The sequence below is a fragment of the Lepus europaeus genome, chromosome 14 (assembly GCF_033115175.1).
Source record: "Lepus europaeus isolate LE1 chromosome 14, mLepTim1.pri, whole genome shotgun sequence".
In the NCBI taxonomy this organism is placed as follows: domain Eukaryota; kingdom Metazoa; phylum Chordata; class Mammalia; order Lagomorpha; family Leporidae; genus Lepus; species Lepus europaeus.
This window is the reverse complement of record NC_084840.1, coordinates 92,782,458-92,799,364: the sequence shown is the minus strand read 5'-3', so window position 1 is coordinate 92,799,364 and position 16,907 is coordinate 92,782,458. Positions and strand designations below refer to the sequence as shown.

The window sequence follows — 16,907 nt, the reverse complement described above, 5'->3', positions numbered from 1 at the left end:
TCCCTCGGACTTACCCCAAGGGTAAAGTGATCAGTTTAAGTTCATAACTGATCATAAAGATAGGATTAAGTGTCAAAGGGATCACATAAATAAGACCAGTGTCTGCTAATAACAATAGACAGAATTAACAGTAATAACGATAGAATTAAAAAAGGAGAGAATAATCCAACATGGGAAGCAGGCCACAAAGCAGACTCAGAATAACAAATGCCCTAAACAGCACTTTGGCCTCAGAATCAGCCCTTAAGGCATTCAGATCTGGCTAAAAAGCCCATGAGATCATTTCAGGCATGGAAAGCCAAGTGACTGTGGCAAAAAAAATGACCCACATGAAAGATCTCTGTGAGTGAGATCCCAGTAGAAGGAAGGGGTCATCAAAGAAGGAGGTACTTTTCTCTGAAGGGAGGATAAAACTTCCACTTTGATTATGACCTTGTCTAAATAATATCAGTTTGTGGACTCAAGAGGCTTCCATAGCCTTGGCAGCTCATGACAAGAGCCTCGGTGACTACTGACATCATAAATAAAAGTGTCGATTGTTAAATCAACAACAGGAGTCACTGTGCACTTGCTCCCCATATAGAACCTCTGTCCTTAATGAGTTGTACTATGAGAATCAATGGTAAAACTTGTCTTCAAACAGTACTTTATACTTTGTGTGTCTGTGTGGGTGCAAATAGTTGAAATCTTTACTTAGCATAGAGTGGATCTTCTATATATAAAGATAATTAAAAATGAATCTTAATGAAGAATGGGATGGGAGAGGGAGTAGGAGGTGGGATGCTTTGAGGGTGAGAGGGCGGGTAAGGGGGGAAGAACCGCTATAATCCAAAAGCTGTACTTATGAAATTCATAATTATTAAATAAAAGCTTTCTATAAACACATACATAAATCTAGTAAGTCATGTACAGGAGTATATGATGAAAATTTGTAAATGCTGATAAAAGATATCAAGCAAGCCTAAAAAATGGAAAGACATATCGTATTTATGGATTAAGGCTCAACATGGTGTTTCATTACATGAAGCCGAATTCAACCTCTAATTAACAAAATTGGTGATATAGTAAAAGAATAGTGTACATAGGGCTGGCACTGTGGCACAGTAGGTTAAGCCTCCAGCTGTGGTGCCAACAACCCATATGGATGCTGGTTTGAGTCTCAGATACTCACTTCCAATCTAGCTCTTTGTTTATGGCCAGGGAGGGTAGCAGAAGATAGGCCAAGTCTTGGGCTCCTGCATCCAGTGGGAGACTTGGAAGAAGCTCCTGGCTCTGGATTGGACCAGCTCCGTCCACTGCGGCCATTTGGGGAGTGAACTAGTGGATGGAACACTTCTCTCTCTCTGGGGCCGGCGCTGTGGCTCAGCAGGTTAATGCCCTGGCCTGAAGCGCTGGCATCCCATATGGGCGCCGGTTTGAGACCCAGCTGTTCCACTTCCAACCCAGCTCTCTGCTATGCCTGGGAAAGCAGTAGAAGATGGCCCAAGTCCCTGGGCCCCTGCACCCACATGGGAGACCCAGAAAAAGTTCCTGGCTCATGGCTTCGGATCGGGGATCGGCACAGCTCCAGCCTTTGCAGCCGATTAGGGAGTGAACCAGAGGATGGAAGACCTCTCTCTTTCTCTCTCTCTGCCTTTCCCCTCTGTGTAACTCTGACTACCAAATAAATAAAATTTTTTTTTCAGTTTCTCATTTGGTAGAATTTCTTTTTTTTTAACTTTTATTTAATGAATATAAATTTCCAGTGTACAGCTTATGGATTACAATGGCTTCCCCCTCCCAGAACTTCCCTCCCACCCGCAACCCTCCCCTCTCCCACTCCCTCTCCCCTTCCATTCACATCAAGATTCATTTTCAATTCTCTTTATAGACAAAAGATCAGTTTAGTATATATTAAGTAAAGATTTCAACAGTTTGCACCCACATAGAAACACAAAGTGAAACAGACTGTTTGAGTACTAGTTATAGCATTAAATCACAATGTACAGCACATTAAGGACAGAGATCCCACATGAGGAGCAAGTGCACAGTGACTCCTGTTGTTGACCCAACAAATTGACACTCTAGTTTATGGCACCAGTAACCACCCTAGGCTGTCATCATGAGTTGCCAAGGCTATGGAAGCCTTCCAAGTTCGCCGACTCTGATCATATTTAGACAAGGTCATAAAAGACAGGGTGAGGATAGTAACCAATGATCCTAAGAGTGGCATTAACCAGGTCTGAACAATTACACAGCATTAAGTGGGGAAGAGGACCATCAGTACACACAGGTTAGGAGTAGAGCCATTGGTGGTAGAGTAGAGGTTATGATTACAAAGGAATGAGGCCCAAGTACACAAGACAGGGTCTAGAACAAAGGACTGAGTCATTATTAGAGGAGCTGAGAAAGGTGCTGTCTAAGCTACAATTAAGTTTTCTGATTGAGAGGCAAATAGAACCTGACAGAAGGGGCTTGATAATAATCTGGTGGGCTTTAGGCCTTGTAAGTTAAGAGGCCCAGACCTATCTATCTCTTCACATGGGGTACATCCTAAGGGAGGTGTGAACCTCCTAGGGGAAGGCACTCTGTTGACTTTCATTACTTGGCTGGCCTGGGAGGAGAGCTGGCCAGGTAAAGGCAGGGGGCATCTCTAACAAGAAATGTACAGTTCTGCCTGCAATGTTGCTGACCCTACTTGGCCATCCCCTCAGCTGCAGTGGTCACTTTGGAAGTTGGGCTGAGTGAAGGGCTTTTCAGCTTAGAGCCAATAAGATCTGTGGCTCTGACCTGGGCATCCTTCGACTCCAGGGCAGGTCCATTTCCAGTGATCCAACTCTTGGCAGAGCTGCCAGGGCTCTTCACAAGTTGACTTCTGCTGAAGCCCAAACTTACCACATTGAAAGCCACTGCGGTAGACTGGCCTGTTGGGTCTCCTTGAGGGCAAATCACTGTACAGATCAGCCATTAATAGGCCTGCCACCCATTGTTTCTGATGCCTAGCTTTCTTTTCCTCCTGGTTTTTGTTAAAGCAGACCAGAGGATGCAAGTCAAGGGAGTGCCCAAGTCCCATCTCTAATCTTCAGTGGCCTGAACTACAAGTCTATAGTCACAGGCATGTTCTGTAGTAGTTTTTCTAAGGTAGACAATGCCCATGAGGAAAATTATATTCTCACCTAAAAACTTTCTTTCCCTTTGGTCTGAAAGGGAGGTTTTTCCTACTTACTGTTTACTTCGCTGATGGCGAAGTGAATCTAGCTATGAGATTATTATTTAAGCTCTTATTTTGGCTATGCTTTACAGAAAAATGTTAGCCATCTCTTTTATAAGGTCTAAAGATTAAATTGTGTGTCATACAGATTCTTTCATAATAGAATTAGTTTCCTACCTTGAAGAGAATAGAGAAATGAAAGAACAAGCTGGGCTTAGAATAGAGAAATGAGGGAGCAAGTCCTAGATCGCTTGCTGACAATAGCAATATTACATGAATACTTAGCAAACAGTTTCAACCATTAGATAACAGCTTAAGAAAACATTTACCAGAAGGTCCAATGCCTTCTATAAATTTTAAGAATCATGTATTTGGAAACACCTCTTAAATATCTAACATGGAGTAGTTTGTTTAACCAGTAAACTTAAGCACAAACATATAAAATGTTTTTAGTTTCTTTCTACCAACAAGTATAAAACATATGATACAGAGCTTCAGGTCACACGAATTAAAATGTATCTTTGATTAATTTTAGCAGCTTAAATTTATGGACAATCTTATCTATAAGCCAATTAAAATAAAATTCTTAATAAAATTTTCCCATGTGGACATACAATATGTACACACATATAACATAATAGACCAATATAGCAATTTTAATAATAGCTTTTAAAATCTTTAACTCTTTTTGTAGATTGCCAATTGATTTGAATTGCTTTTTGTTTTTAGTAACCTCAGTTAACCATACTTTCTCTCAGTTGGTACTGTTAATACATTATTGGCTTCATCTGTTTACAGAACCGTCCCAAAGTACTGAATACAATAGAAGTGGCTGGAAAAAGTCCATAGGAACCTATAGGAGGACAGCTAAACACAGAACCAACAACGCTTTAAAAAAAAAAATAGACCTCTCTGTCTCTCCGTCTCTATATCTGTAACACTGCCGCTCAAATAAATAAAGAACTAAAAAAATTAGTCTACATGTAATATATTAAAGTACGGCTACATATTAAGAAATAAATAACTCATTGATAGATTGAAGAACTCTATAGTTACCTTAACAGCTGCATTACTTCAACGTACACAGCAAAGACATTTGTTAAAATTTAATAACCTCCAGCTGGTACCATGGCTCACTTGGCTAACCCTCTGCCTGCGGTGCCGGCACCCCAGGTTCTAGTCCCGGTTGGGGCGCCGGATTCTGTCCTGGTTGCTCCTCTTCCAGTCCAGCTCTCTGCTGTGGCCCGGGAAGGCAGTGGAGGTTGGCCCAAGTCCTTGGGCCCTGCACCCGCTTGAGAGACCAGGAGGAAGCACCTGGCTCCTGGCTTCAGATCGGCACAGCATGCCAGCCACAGTGTGCCAGCCGTGGCGGCCATTTGGAGGGGTGAACCAACGGAAAAGGAAGACCTTTCTCTCTGTCTCTCTCTCTCTCACTGTCTAACTCTGCCTGTCAAAAAAAAAATAACCTCATTGACTCCTTTGTTTTCTTATTTAGTAAGCTATAAACAGAAAAATGTTTCCTTAACATGATTCAGAATGTACATTTCAGGCCAAAAGGACAAGACCATGCTTAAAACTTAGACAGGAGAGGCATTATTATTAAAAGGTGGCTCAAGATATGGGTATTCTGTATTTAAATTTTAAGAAAGTATTAGTAGAGCATGGGAAAAAAATCAGTGTATTACTTACAAATTTCCTAAGAGGATAATTTTCTTGGATAGGGAATTCATTCTAAAGCCAAATACAGACTCAAAAAGAAAATCTTAGCCTCTTTAAGCACTGATGTCTCTAGATTAAGGTTACATATACCTACAGATAAATTTAATTCTTTATTATCAGACTTCTCAATTGGTTCTTCTCCTTTTTTAGTGCGAGGTCCATAGGTTTCTTCCAATGTAGAAACAAGCTATGATAAAAAGTGAAGCAAATTAAATACTTTTATATTTTGAAATTAATTATATTAAATAGAAAATATGTTTAATCAATTATTCCAGGACCTTTTTAGCATTGAATTACTTCTACCCATACAATATACTTAAATTTTCCATATTACACCTCATTTTCTACCATTATAAAGAAGCCATGAGCAATAGTCCTTGACCCTGCTCCCTAACAACCAGGAGATGCTTCATGATTCAACCATTTCTGGGTTGTCAGGTACCTAAAAAAGAACTCCCATGAATATCTGATGCATTAAATAGTATTATCCTCATAGTCTGACTGCCTTGATTCTCTCCTCTTGAGAGTAGGAAAAACAGAAATATGAAGACTTGAAGGCAATACATTTTTTAATATTTATTTACTTATTTGAAAGGCAGAGTTAGAGCAGGCAGAGGCAGAGAGAGCAAGAGAGGTCTCCCATTTGCTGGTTCACTCCCCAGATGGCCACAATGGCCAGAGCTGGGCCGATCCGAAGCCAGGAACCAGGAGCTTTTTCCAGGTTTCCCATGTGGGTGCAGGGGCCCAAGAACTTGGGCCATTTTCTACTGCTTGCCCAGGCCATAGCAGAGAGCTGGATCAGAAGTGAAGCAGCCAGGACTCAAACCAGTGCCCATTTGGGATGCCAGCACTGCAGGTAGCGGCTTTACCCACTATGCCACAGTGCCAGCCCCAAAGGCAATACATTTGAAAAGGAGTTCTCTGAGCTTACTCTTCACACTTTGAATAAACTTGAGTTTTGAAAAATTGAAAAACTATATTCCTTTTATGTTTTTGTATTTCCTTATTGTTCTCATTTTATGTTTAGTAGATTTACATTCACCTCTGGATTACTGCAAAAAGGAAGTTAGAGAAAGGGAATCTTCTCAATACTAAGACCTAATGTTTCTGAAGTGCACTAATAGTTAACAAAACATGCATGAAATCTAGAAAGGTTTACCTTTATCAAGTTCTGCTTGCAAGTGGCCTTAGCCTGGCATCTGAGAAGCTAGGCTGTAGGAGGGTTCCCACCACTCACTGATAGCAGTAAATAACAGTCCCTAAAGTGTTTGTACAATGTGGTTATTGCTGAACACCTGTTTTCCTTGTGTGAGTCTGGAACTTTGGTTCATGTTAGGCAGAGGATACCTAGATAATCTCCAATAAAACCTTGAGCACTAAGTTTCTAATGAGTTTCCCTAGTAGACATTTCTCTTATCACAATTTATTTCTAGAGAAATCAGGCATGTGTGATTCCCAAGAGAAGAGACTCTTACAAGCTTGGACTGGGTTTCCTCCAGCTCTTTCACATGCCAACCGTAATAAATCCCAGCCACCAGTATAACTATATGTTGAGTCCTGTGCATCCCACCAGAAAATCGCTAATTCTCATGGGTGGCCAGAGATCCCACAATATAGGGACCAGCAAGTGCCTTACCATCTCCAGATGTTTGGTAACTGCCTTGATCTTTTCATCATTCATTATGAACTCCTTGGTCTTACTTGATGGAACAGGCAAAGCATATTGTGCAAGGGATTCACTTGTTGGTGGAGCAGATTTTAAGACCATTGGTTCAGTTTTGTTAGGTACTAATTTTTCACTAGGTTTTTCTTTTGGTTGATGTGGTGAAGGTGAATCAAGCTGTCGTTTCTTATTAGTTACTTCTGAAGCACTTGGCAATGTGTCATTATTAGTAGCCAATTGATTCTTTGATGGCTTCATTTTATTTATGACGTAGCTTCCAAATTATAGATGAATGGAAAATGTAATTCCTCCCTGTGAAAAGAAAACATTAGAGATTCACAACATTTAATCAACAAAAATCATTATTCTAATTAAATTCATGTACTGTACTTGTTTTTATTGTCCAAATGTTATAGTAGCTACAATTATACATTGGCTCTTTTGAGTTATTATTGCTTAAAGAAAAATAGAATACAGTTCTTGGAGTATCTAATTTATAGCAGGATGTTATTTAAACCTAAATTTAATAGCCAATATAGTAACGTCCCATTATCTTTAAGCTATGTCGTTCACATACATCATTATTCCCATCTTACATGTGAGTCCACTGAACTCAGAGAAGTTAGTGCCCTCCAACAGACACACAATAAGTTAGAAAGTCAAAATTTCAATACATGCCAACTTGGTTACAAATTTTGCTTCTTTAATACACCATTTGCTGTCATATGGAAAAACATTTTAATCTATGGATTGACAGAATTTCATATAAGTGGGAGAAGAAATACATGAAGATGTCAGATTTTAAATGATGGAAGCATGAAGATGATGAATCTCAAAATTAACTCTGGAGAAATTACAAAGTGGGGAAAAAGTAAGAAAACCTAAGAACCCCCTAACTGGGTTCAATTTGTGTATGGGGAATTTAAGATAGGGATGTAGGAAAGGAAGAAGGCAGGGCCTATACTGAGAGAATATATTTAGAAAAACTATTAAATTTTGTGCTTCCTTTACCCCATAGTTGAGCTAACATATGCCCTTAATACACATCATTATTTCTACAAAGGAGCAGTTGCCTTGGCACAAGACACTAACAGTATACTAAGAAGGCAGCAACAAAGTTATGCAGGGATAAGAAGTATAGACCAGGTACATCCTAGATTCTCAATCCTCTGTTTCTCTTTCTCCTTCTGACTGATTGAGACTCAGGACAATGCCTCTTCCCAAAGAGTTTAAAAGTATATACCTGGGTGAAGCCGCCGCCTGCAGTGCCAACATCCCATATGGGTGATGGTTCAAGGCCTGGATGCTCCAATTCCCACCCAGCTCCCTGCTAACATGCCTGAGAAAGCAACAGAAGATGACCCAAGTACTTGGGACCCTGTACCCACATGAGAGGCCAGGAAGAAGCTCCTGGCTTTGGATGGGCCCAGCTCCAGCTGTTGCGGCCATTAGGGGCATGAACAAGCAGATGGAAGACTTCTCTCTCTGCCTCCGTAACTCTGCCTATCAAATAAATAAATAAATTATATATATATGCCTAGACATGGGAATTGTTGGGTAAAGTGGAGAAACTTATAATAATATCAGTTCTTTGCTATCATTGTTGTGCGTTAAACTGTGTCCTCTAAAAAAATATGTTCATGTCCTAACTCCCCAGCACCTGTGATTCCAACTTTATTTGGCAATATGATCTTTGCAGATATGATCAAGTTAAAATGTGATCAAGGAGCTGGCATTATGGCGCAGTGGGTTAAAACCCTGGCCTGAAGCGTCAGCATCCCATATGGGTGCTGGTTTGAGTCCTGGCTGCTCTTCTTCCGATCCAGCTCTCTGCTATGGCCTAGGATAGCAGTAGAAGATGGCCCAAGTCCTTGGGCCCCTGCATCTGTGTGGGAGACCCGGAAGAAGCTCCTGGCTCCTGGCTTCAGATCAGTGCAGCTCCAGCCATTGCAGCCATCTGGGGAGTGAACCAGCGGATGGAAGACCTCTCTCTCTGTCTCTACCTCTCTCTGTAGCTCTTTCAAATAAATAAAATAAATCTTAAAAAAAAATAAGATCAACTAGATTAGGTGTGTTCCAAACCCAATGACTGGTGTCACTATAAGAAGGCCATGCAGCATCAAAGCTAGACTGGAGTGATACAGTTACAAGCCCAGGAATGTCAAAGATTGCTAGGATGTGCCAGAAAGCTTTTAAAGTCATGGAGTAGTCCTCCCTACAGGCTTCAGGCAGCCCATGGTTATGTTGATACCTTGATTTCACAATCCAGCCAATGAGAGAACAACTGCTACTGTTTTAAGCCACGCTGTTTGTAGTGCTCTGTTACAGCAGCTCTAATATCTTAGTCTATTCAGGCTGCCATACAAAATACCATAAACTGGGTAACTTAATAAATATTTATTTCTCACAGTCTTGTAGGCTGGGAAATCCTACATCAAGGTATCCAAAGATTAAAGAAATTATGGAACATATATGCACTATGGAATATTACTCAGTGAATAAAAATAAAATAAAATCCTGTCTTTTGCAACAAAGTGGATGCAACTGGAAACCATTATACTTAGTGAAATAAGCCAGTCCCAAAAAGACAGATACCATATTTTTTCCCTCATCTGTGGTAACTACTAGATTCAGTGATTGTTTAACACCTTGTCTCTACTGTTGAGGAACAGTGCTTTTTTTCTTCATACTATTCACTGAATTCTTTATTTAGTTTAGGGGTACTCTTATGAGTAAAAAGTACACTGAAAGTAGATCTTTGCAAAAATTAAGAATGGGAATAAAAGAGGGAGGAGGAAGAAGGGTGGGCGCATAGATAGGAGGGAGGATAAGGTGAGAGGCATCACGATGTTCCTAACAGTATATATATGAAGTACCTGAAATTTGTATACCTTAAATAAAATTTTAAAAAATAAAGCTAAAATAACCAGTCCAAATTAAAAAAAAAAAAAAGGTATCCAAAGATTCAGTGTCTGATAAAAGTCCAAACAGTGAATAAATGGTGCCTTTTTTCTCTGTCCTCCCAGGGTAGAACAAGCAAGGGTGCTTTGTTTGGGCCTCTTTCATAAAATAATTAGTCTCATTTGTGCATCTGCTGACCTTATGATCTAATCGCCCCCTGCCCCAAAGACCTCACCTTCTGATACCATCATCTTAGGTACCTATGAATTTGGAGAAAGCAGAGAGAGGGACACAAACACTGGAACACAGACAGCAACTACCACCTAGCAAACAAATAAATCCAAACACTTAACTTGAACTTCCTGGGAGGGGCAGAGATTAGAGACACTCTTTTGATCTTTTCCAGATTGGTTACCAGAGCAGTTAATGCCAAAGGGCATAAAACCTCACAGATCAAAAGGACGACACCTGAAAGATACAGCCCATGAACAAAGAAACACAATATGTATCAGTTGCAGAATCATTAGAATAGAAGGACTTAAAATACATAAACAGAGAGAATCTTACATATTTTTTTAAAAAAAAACATTGATTTATTTATTTGAAAGTCAGACTTAGCGAGAGGAATAGAGAGAGATCTGGTTCACTCTGCAAATGGCACAGTAGCAGGGGCTGGGCCAGGCAGAAGCCAGGAGTCTGCAACTCCATCTGGCCAAGTACATGGGCCATTATCCACTGCTTTCCCAGGTGCATTAGCAGGGAGCTAGATCAGAAGCAGAGCAGGGGGGACTCAAACTAGTGCTCCGATATGGTATGGTGGTGACACAAGCAGCAGCATAACCCAGTGTGTCACAATACCAGCCCCAGAACATTAGTAAAAAACAAATATCAGAGGTTTTTTTTAAAAAGACCCAAGTAGAAACATTAGGAATGACAAAAATAGATTAAATAAAACAACTGGTCATGGAATAACAATGAAGAAGTTAGAAAATGGAAAATCAGATTGAGATGTTCTATCAGAAATCGTCAAAAAGTATAAAAGAAGAGATTAAAAAAACATAATGAGAAATTAAAAATAAAACACTAAAAGACATGTGGAAGAATTAATCAAATTCCAATAGCCAGATAACAGGAGAGCTAGAGGAAAAGAAAAACAAAATGGGAAGGAGGAAATATATAAAGAAATAATAAAGATAAATGTCTCAAAATTAAACGTGGAATCCACAGATCAAAAGTGCTCACAAAATACCAAAAAGGAAACAAAATAGTTAAAGACATTTCAAAGTGAGAACCTCAGAGAAATATCTCAAAACTTTCAGAAAGAGCCTATCACCTACAAAACAGAAAAAACTGAACTGACAACAGCTCTTAATACAATTTCTCCTCAAAGTATTGTATGCTTTCTGTAAACTGTAATCTTTGAGGTCTGAAGAATAAAAATCGATGAAAAGATTGACATCATTTATCATATATTCTTGAACATGAATAAGGTGAAATGAACATCGACAGTGTCAAGAATTAAAACATATTTGAATATAATTAGCAGTCCTATATTGCTAGTTAATATAGGCTAGCATCTATTGATAATATGATGAGAATGATTTAATTTTTAGAAAAACAGCATTTAGTGTTGAGGAGATCAACCAATAACATCATTTTTTCATCTGAAAGGCAGAGACACAGAGAGCGATCTATCTACTGGTTCACAACCCAAACGCCTTCAACAGGCTGGGGTTGAGTCAGGCCAAAACCAGGAGTTTAGAACTCATCCTGGATCTCCCCTCAGAGTGGCAGGGACCCAAGAACTTGGGCCATTACCTGTTGGCCCTAGGGTGTGCATTAGAAGAAAGTTGGAATCAGAAGCATAGATAGGACTCAAACCAGGGACTCCAAATATTCCAAGCAGCATCATAACTGTTGTACCAAACTCACCCCCAATAAATTTCAAGTCTAATAATAGAAATTTTTTATTTGGGCCGGCGCCATGGTTCAACAGGCTAATCCTCTGCCTTGCAGCGCCGGCACACCGGGTTCCAGGCCAGCTCTCTGCTATGGCCCGGGAAGGCTGTGGAGGATTGCCCAAGTCCTTGGGCCCTGCACCCAGATAGGAGACCAGGAGAAGCACCTGGCTCCTGCCTTCGGATCAGCGCGATGCGCCGGCCGCAGTGGCCATTGGAGGGTGAACCAATGGCAAAAAGGAAGACCTTTCTCTCTGTCTCTCTCTCTCTCTCACTATCCACTCTGCCTGTGAAAAAATAAATAAATAAATAAAAAAGAAAATTTTTATTTGGCAGAAAACATGGTAAAAATTAATTTATGCAAAACAATCATCAACATCAAATAATTTAACAGACTATTTTAGGGAATAAAATAAAAATGAAATAAAAATTATATTTATTATAAATAAAATATTAAGTAAGGTTTTTAAAAGTTGTGTCTCAATTATTTTGGTTCCAATTCCTTATATGAATCATGGAAAGCAGATAAAATTATTGCTATAATTATGGATTTTCAAAATGCAGGGGAAAGCAGATAATAGATATAATTGTAGATTTTGGAATTACCAATATTCCTATTTTTGCACATTTAATAGGATTTTAATCAATAGAAAATACTGCTGGAAAATAATCATACACGTTTTGAGATTTACAAAAAATTAAAATTGTGGCCAGCACTGTGGTCCACTGGGTTAAGCCATTGTTTGCAACACTGGCATCTCATATCAGGGTGACAGTTTAAGTCCAGTTGTTCCACTTACAATCCAGCTCCCTGTTAATGAGTCTGGGAAAACAGCAGAAGATGGCCCAAGTGCTTGGGTCCCTGTCACTCATAAAGGAGACAAGGATGGGATTCCAGGCTCCTGGTTTTGGCCTCCCACAGACCTGGCTGTGGTGGCAATTTTGGGAGTGAAGTAGAGAATGGAAGATTCTCTCTCTCTCTGTTACTCTACCTTTCTTTCTTTCTTTCTTTCTTTCTTTATTTATTTATTTATTTTTGTGACAGGCAGAGTGGACAGTGAGAGAGAGAGAGAGACAGAGAGAAAGGTCTTCCTTTTCCGTTGGTTCACCCTCAAATGGCCGCCGCAGCCGGTGCATCTCACTGATCTGAAGGCAGGGGCCAGGTGCTTCTCCTGGTCTACCATGCAGGTGCAGGGCCCAAGCACTGGGACCATCCTCCACTGCACTCCCGGGCCACAGCAGAGAGCTGGACTGGAAGAGGAGCAACCAGGACAGAATCCGGAGCCCCAACCGGGACCAGAACCTGGTGTGCCGGCGCTGCAAGGCGGAGGATTAGCCTAGTGAGCCACAGTGCCGGCCAATAAATCTTTATTTTAAAAAGGAAATTTAAAGAAAGATATGTAGGCAGGAATTCATGACTCTCTCTTTTTTTTTTTTTTTTTTAAAGGCAGAGTTAGACAGTGAGAGGGACAGAGAGAAAGGTCTTCCTTCAATTGGTTCACCCCCTCAATGGCCGCTACGGCTAGCACACTGTGCCGATCCGAAACCAGGAGCCAGGTGCTTCCTCCTGGTCTCCTATGCAGGTGCAGAGCCCAAGCACTTGGGCCATCCTCCACTGCACTCCCGGGCCACAGCAGAGAACTGGACAGGAAGAGGAGCAACCGGGACAGAATCTGGCGCCCCAACCGGGACTAGAACCTGGGGTGCTGGCGCCTCAGGCGGAGGATTAGCCTAGTAAGCCTCTAATATGTCTCAGAAAAACAATGTAAGCACTATGGAGTACTACTCAGCTGTAAAAAAAAAAAAAAAAAAAGAAAGAAAGAAAGAAAGAAAGAAAGAAAGAAAGAAAGAAAGAAAGAAAGAAAAAGAAACCATGACTTTTGCAACAAAATGAATGGAACTGGAAACCATTACACTTAGAGAAATAATCCAGCCCCCAAAAGACAGACATTATATGTTTACCCTGATCTGGGGTAACTAATAGAGTACCTAAAATATAATGTAATGGAGTGAAATGTACATGTTGAGATCCGATGACTGTTTACAGCCCTTGTCTCTTCTGTTGAGGAACAGTGATTTTTTTACTTCATACTATTCATTGAATTCTACTTAGTGTAGGGTTCACCTTATGGTCATTAAGTAAACTGAAAGTAGATCTTTGTAAAAATAAAGAGTGGGAATAGGAGAAGGAGGAGGAAGAAGGGTGGGAGCATGGGCAGGAGGGAGGGTATGGTGGGAAGGATCACTATGTTCCTAAATTTGTATAACAAATTTAAAAAACAAAATTAAAAAAAAGAAAAACTGTATATTTTTGAGAATGTTAAGACATTTTATAGCTTTGTAAACAGTCTGAAAATTTTTATTACATTTAAGAACTAGACAACTGTTTTATTATTTCAACAAAACACTACAGTTAGTTGAAAACAGTTCTGGGGCCAGTGCTGTGGCGTAACAGGTAAAGCTGCCGCCTGCAGGGCTGGCATCCCTTATGGGTGCTGGTTCGAGTCCTGGTTACTCCACTTCCTATCCATCTCTGCTATGGCCTGGGAAAGCAGTAGAAGATGGCCCAAGTCCTTGGGGCCCTGCACCCATGAGGGAGACTTTGGAAGAAGCTCCTGGCTCCTGGTTTGGATCAGCACAGCTCTGGCTGTTGTGGTCAACTGGGGAGTGAACCAGCAGATGGAAGACCTCTCTCTCTTTCTCTGCCTCTGCCTCTTCCTCTCTGTAACTCTGCCTTTCAAATAAATAAAATAAATCTTAAAAAAAAAACAGTTGCCAAAAATAATCTTTAATTGGTTGGTAGTCAAATATGAGGTAGGAAAGATACATTGATGCCAATGTCACTAAAAGTTCATTTGAAGAAAGAAGACAATGTTCTTTGGAAACTGTTGAAAACAATAAATATATACATTATAGAACTTAAGCCAGAAGCCCCTATTGAGAGCAACTGGGGAGTCAATCAGCAAATGGAAGATCTCTCTCTCTGCCTTTGAAATAAATATAAACTTTTCTAAAAATCCATTTTAAAATTTTTCACTCTAATTGTAGCTTAACTCTTTATTTTAAAAATAGAATTGTATTGCTTTGCAAAGAACAGCTTTTTCTTTTTTATTTTCTTTCTTTCTTTTTATTTATTTTTTTTTTTTTAAGATTTACTTATTTATTTGAAAGGCAGAGTTAGGGAGAAAGACAGCGAGATATCTTCCATCCGCTGATTCAATCCCCAATGGCCACACTGGCTGGAGCTGGGTAGGAAGCCAGGAGTCAGGAGCTTCTTCCAGGTCTCCCATGTGGGTGCAGGGACCCAAGCACTTGGGCCATCCTCTGCTGCTTTCCCAGGCAAATTAGCAGGGAGCAACCGGGACATGAATCAGCACCCATATGGAATGCCAGTGCCACAGGCACTAGCTTTACCCACCATGCCACAGTACAGGCCCCAGAACAACAGCTTTTTTGTTTTCAACTTTTATTTATTTGAGAAACAGAAAGAGAGAGAGGAGAAAGAGAGAGAGAGAGAGTAAGAGAGAGAGAGCAAGCGAGCATTCCCACCCAATGGTTCACTCCACAAATTGCAAGCAACACCAGAGGTGGTTGAGGGCTGAGGCAGAGAGTGAATCATCCACACTGCCTCCCAGGATCTATGCTGGTGGGAAACTGGAACCAGGAACAGGAGCTGGGAATTAAACAGAGGAACTTCACTGTGGGATGCAGGTGTCTTAACCACTAGGCCAAGTGTCCATTCCCTGTGAGTTAATGCTTTAAGCAAAATTAATGTTATAACAAAAATGATGCAGAAACAAAAATTCAATTTACAATTGAAAAGCATCAGAATTCTGAAGAAATTTTATTAGCAAAGAAATTTCATGTAAAGCATTAAGTCTGAGAGGAAGACGAGCCAACAGGACTCAAGAGTGGGCAGTGAGCCAGAAGGTAAATCAAGAGGGGATATATTGAAAGCAAAGAGAAGAAAATATTAGACCCAGTGATGAATTGTCTCAAAACCAGGTCAGCTAAAAAAAGGACTAAGAATTGACCACTGGATTTAGCAATGTGAAGGCAGATGATTTGTGAAAGATAAAGCAATGCATTTCAACACACTGTGGGCCGGCGCCACAGCTCACTTGGCTAATCCTCGCCTGTGGCGTCGGCACCCCGGGGTTCTAGTCCCGGTTGCTCCTCTTCCAGTCCAGCTCTCTGCTATGGCCCAGGAGTGCAGTGGAGGATGGCCCAAGTCCTTGGGCCCTGCACCCCATGGGAGACCAAGAGGAAGCACCTGGCTCCCGGCTTCGGATCAGCGCGGTGCGCCGGCCGCAGCACGCCAGCTGCAGCAGCCATTGGGGGGTGAACCAACAGAAAAGGAAGACCTTTCTCTCTCTCTCACTGTTCACTCTGTCAAAAAAATAAAATAAAATAAAAATTAAAAAAACCACATTGTTAGAGGTGAATGCCTAATTTACTTAAATTCAAAAAAGAACTGTCAGAGAAGAAACAATGCATATGATCATTCTAGAGAAATTCTGGTAAGAAAAGAGTAATGAAACAATGTATTACTAGAGGGAGAAAATATGATCAAGAGGAAGATTCTTTTGTTCTTTTTATGAGACCAGTAACAAATCCCTCCGCTGTTATGGGTTGAATGAATTGTGTCCTTCCCAAAAAAGTTCAGGTCCTGGCAACAGAGATAGTGTGACCTTACATGGAAATACAGTCTTTGCAGATTTAATCAGGTTAAGATGAGTTCACACTGAATTAGAGTGGGCCCTAACCCAATGACTGGTGGAAGAAAAAAACCACACACAAAGGAAAGAATGCCATGTGTAGACAAAGGCAGAGATAGGAGTGTTGAGTCTACAAAGGACACTAAGGATTGATGACAATCACCGAAAGCTAACAGAAGAGCACGGAACACACTCTCCCTAAGGGACCCCACTAGGAACCAACCCTACCACCATCTTGATCTTGGACTTCTGGCCTCCAGAACAGAGGTGGGACAAATGTCTTGGAAGCCACCAAGTTCACCTCACTTTGTTATACACAGCCATAGGAAACTAACACACACGCTGATGGAAAGCAAAATGTACAACTGGTAGAAAAGGAATGGTGGCATATTACGCTTGAGTAAACACCAAGAAAGAGTTGTTAACACAAGCGGACCAACTCGTTTCAAGATGGGGAGTGGGAGGGACCGGCACTTCCATATAGTGGGTTTAACCCCTGTCCTGCAATGCTGGTATCCCATTTGGACGCTGGTTCTAGTCCCAGCTGCTCCACTTCCAATCCAGTTCTCTGCTATGGCCTGGGAAAGCAGTGGAAGATGGCCCAAGTCCTTGGGGCCCTGCACCTATGTGGGAGACTCGGAGTGAGCTCCTGGCTCCTGACTTCGTATCAGCTCAGCTCTGGCTGTTGTGGCCATTTGGGGAGTGAACCAGCGGATGGAAGACCTCTCCGTCTCTACCTCTTTCTGTAACTGTCTTTG

General features: G+C 40.9%; 1 protein-coding gene across 1 annotated transcript in view; it reads right to left on the bottom strand.

Annotated features, from left to right (window-relative positions):
- Positions 1-16,907, bottom strand: part of CCDC7 (coiled-coil domain containing 7) — an 85,182-nt gene that overhangs the window by 67,604 nt on the left and 671 nt on the right. Inside the window, exons 2-3 of the mRNA XM_062211463.1 lie at positions 6,546-6,884; positions 5,004-5,096 (exon numbers count right to left, since the gene is read on the bottom strand). Coding sequence (XP_062067447.1) covers positions 5,004-5,096; positions 6,546-6,830 — 378 coding nt within the window. The 5' untranslated portion in view covers positions 6,831-6,884. The remainder of the gene's footprint in view (positions 1-5,003; positions 5,097-6,545; positions 6,885-16,907) is intronic.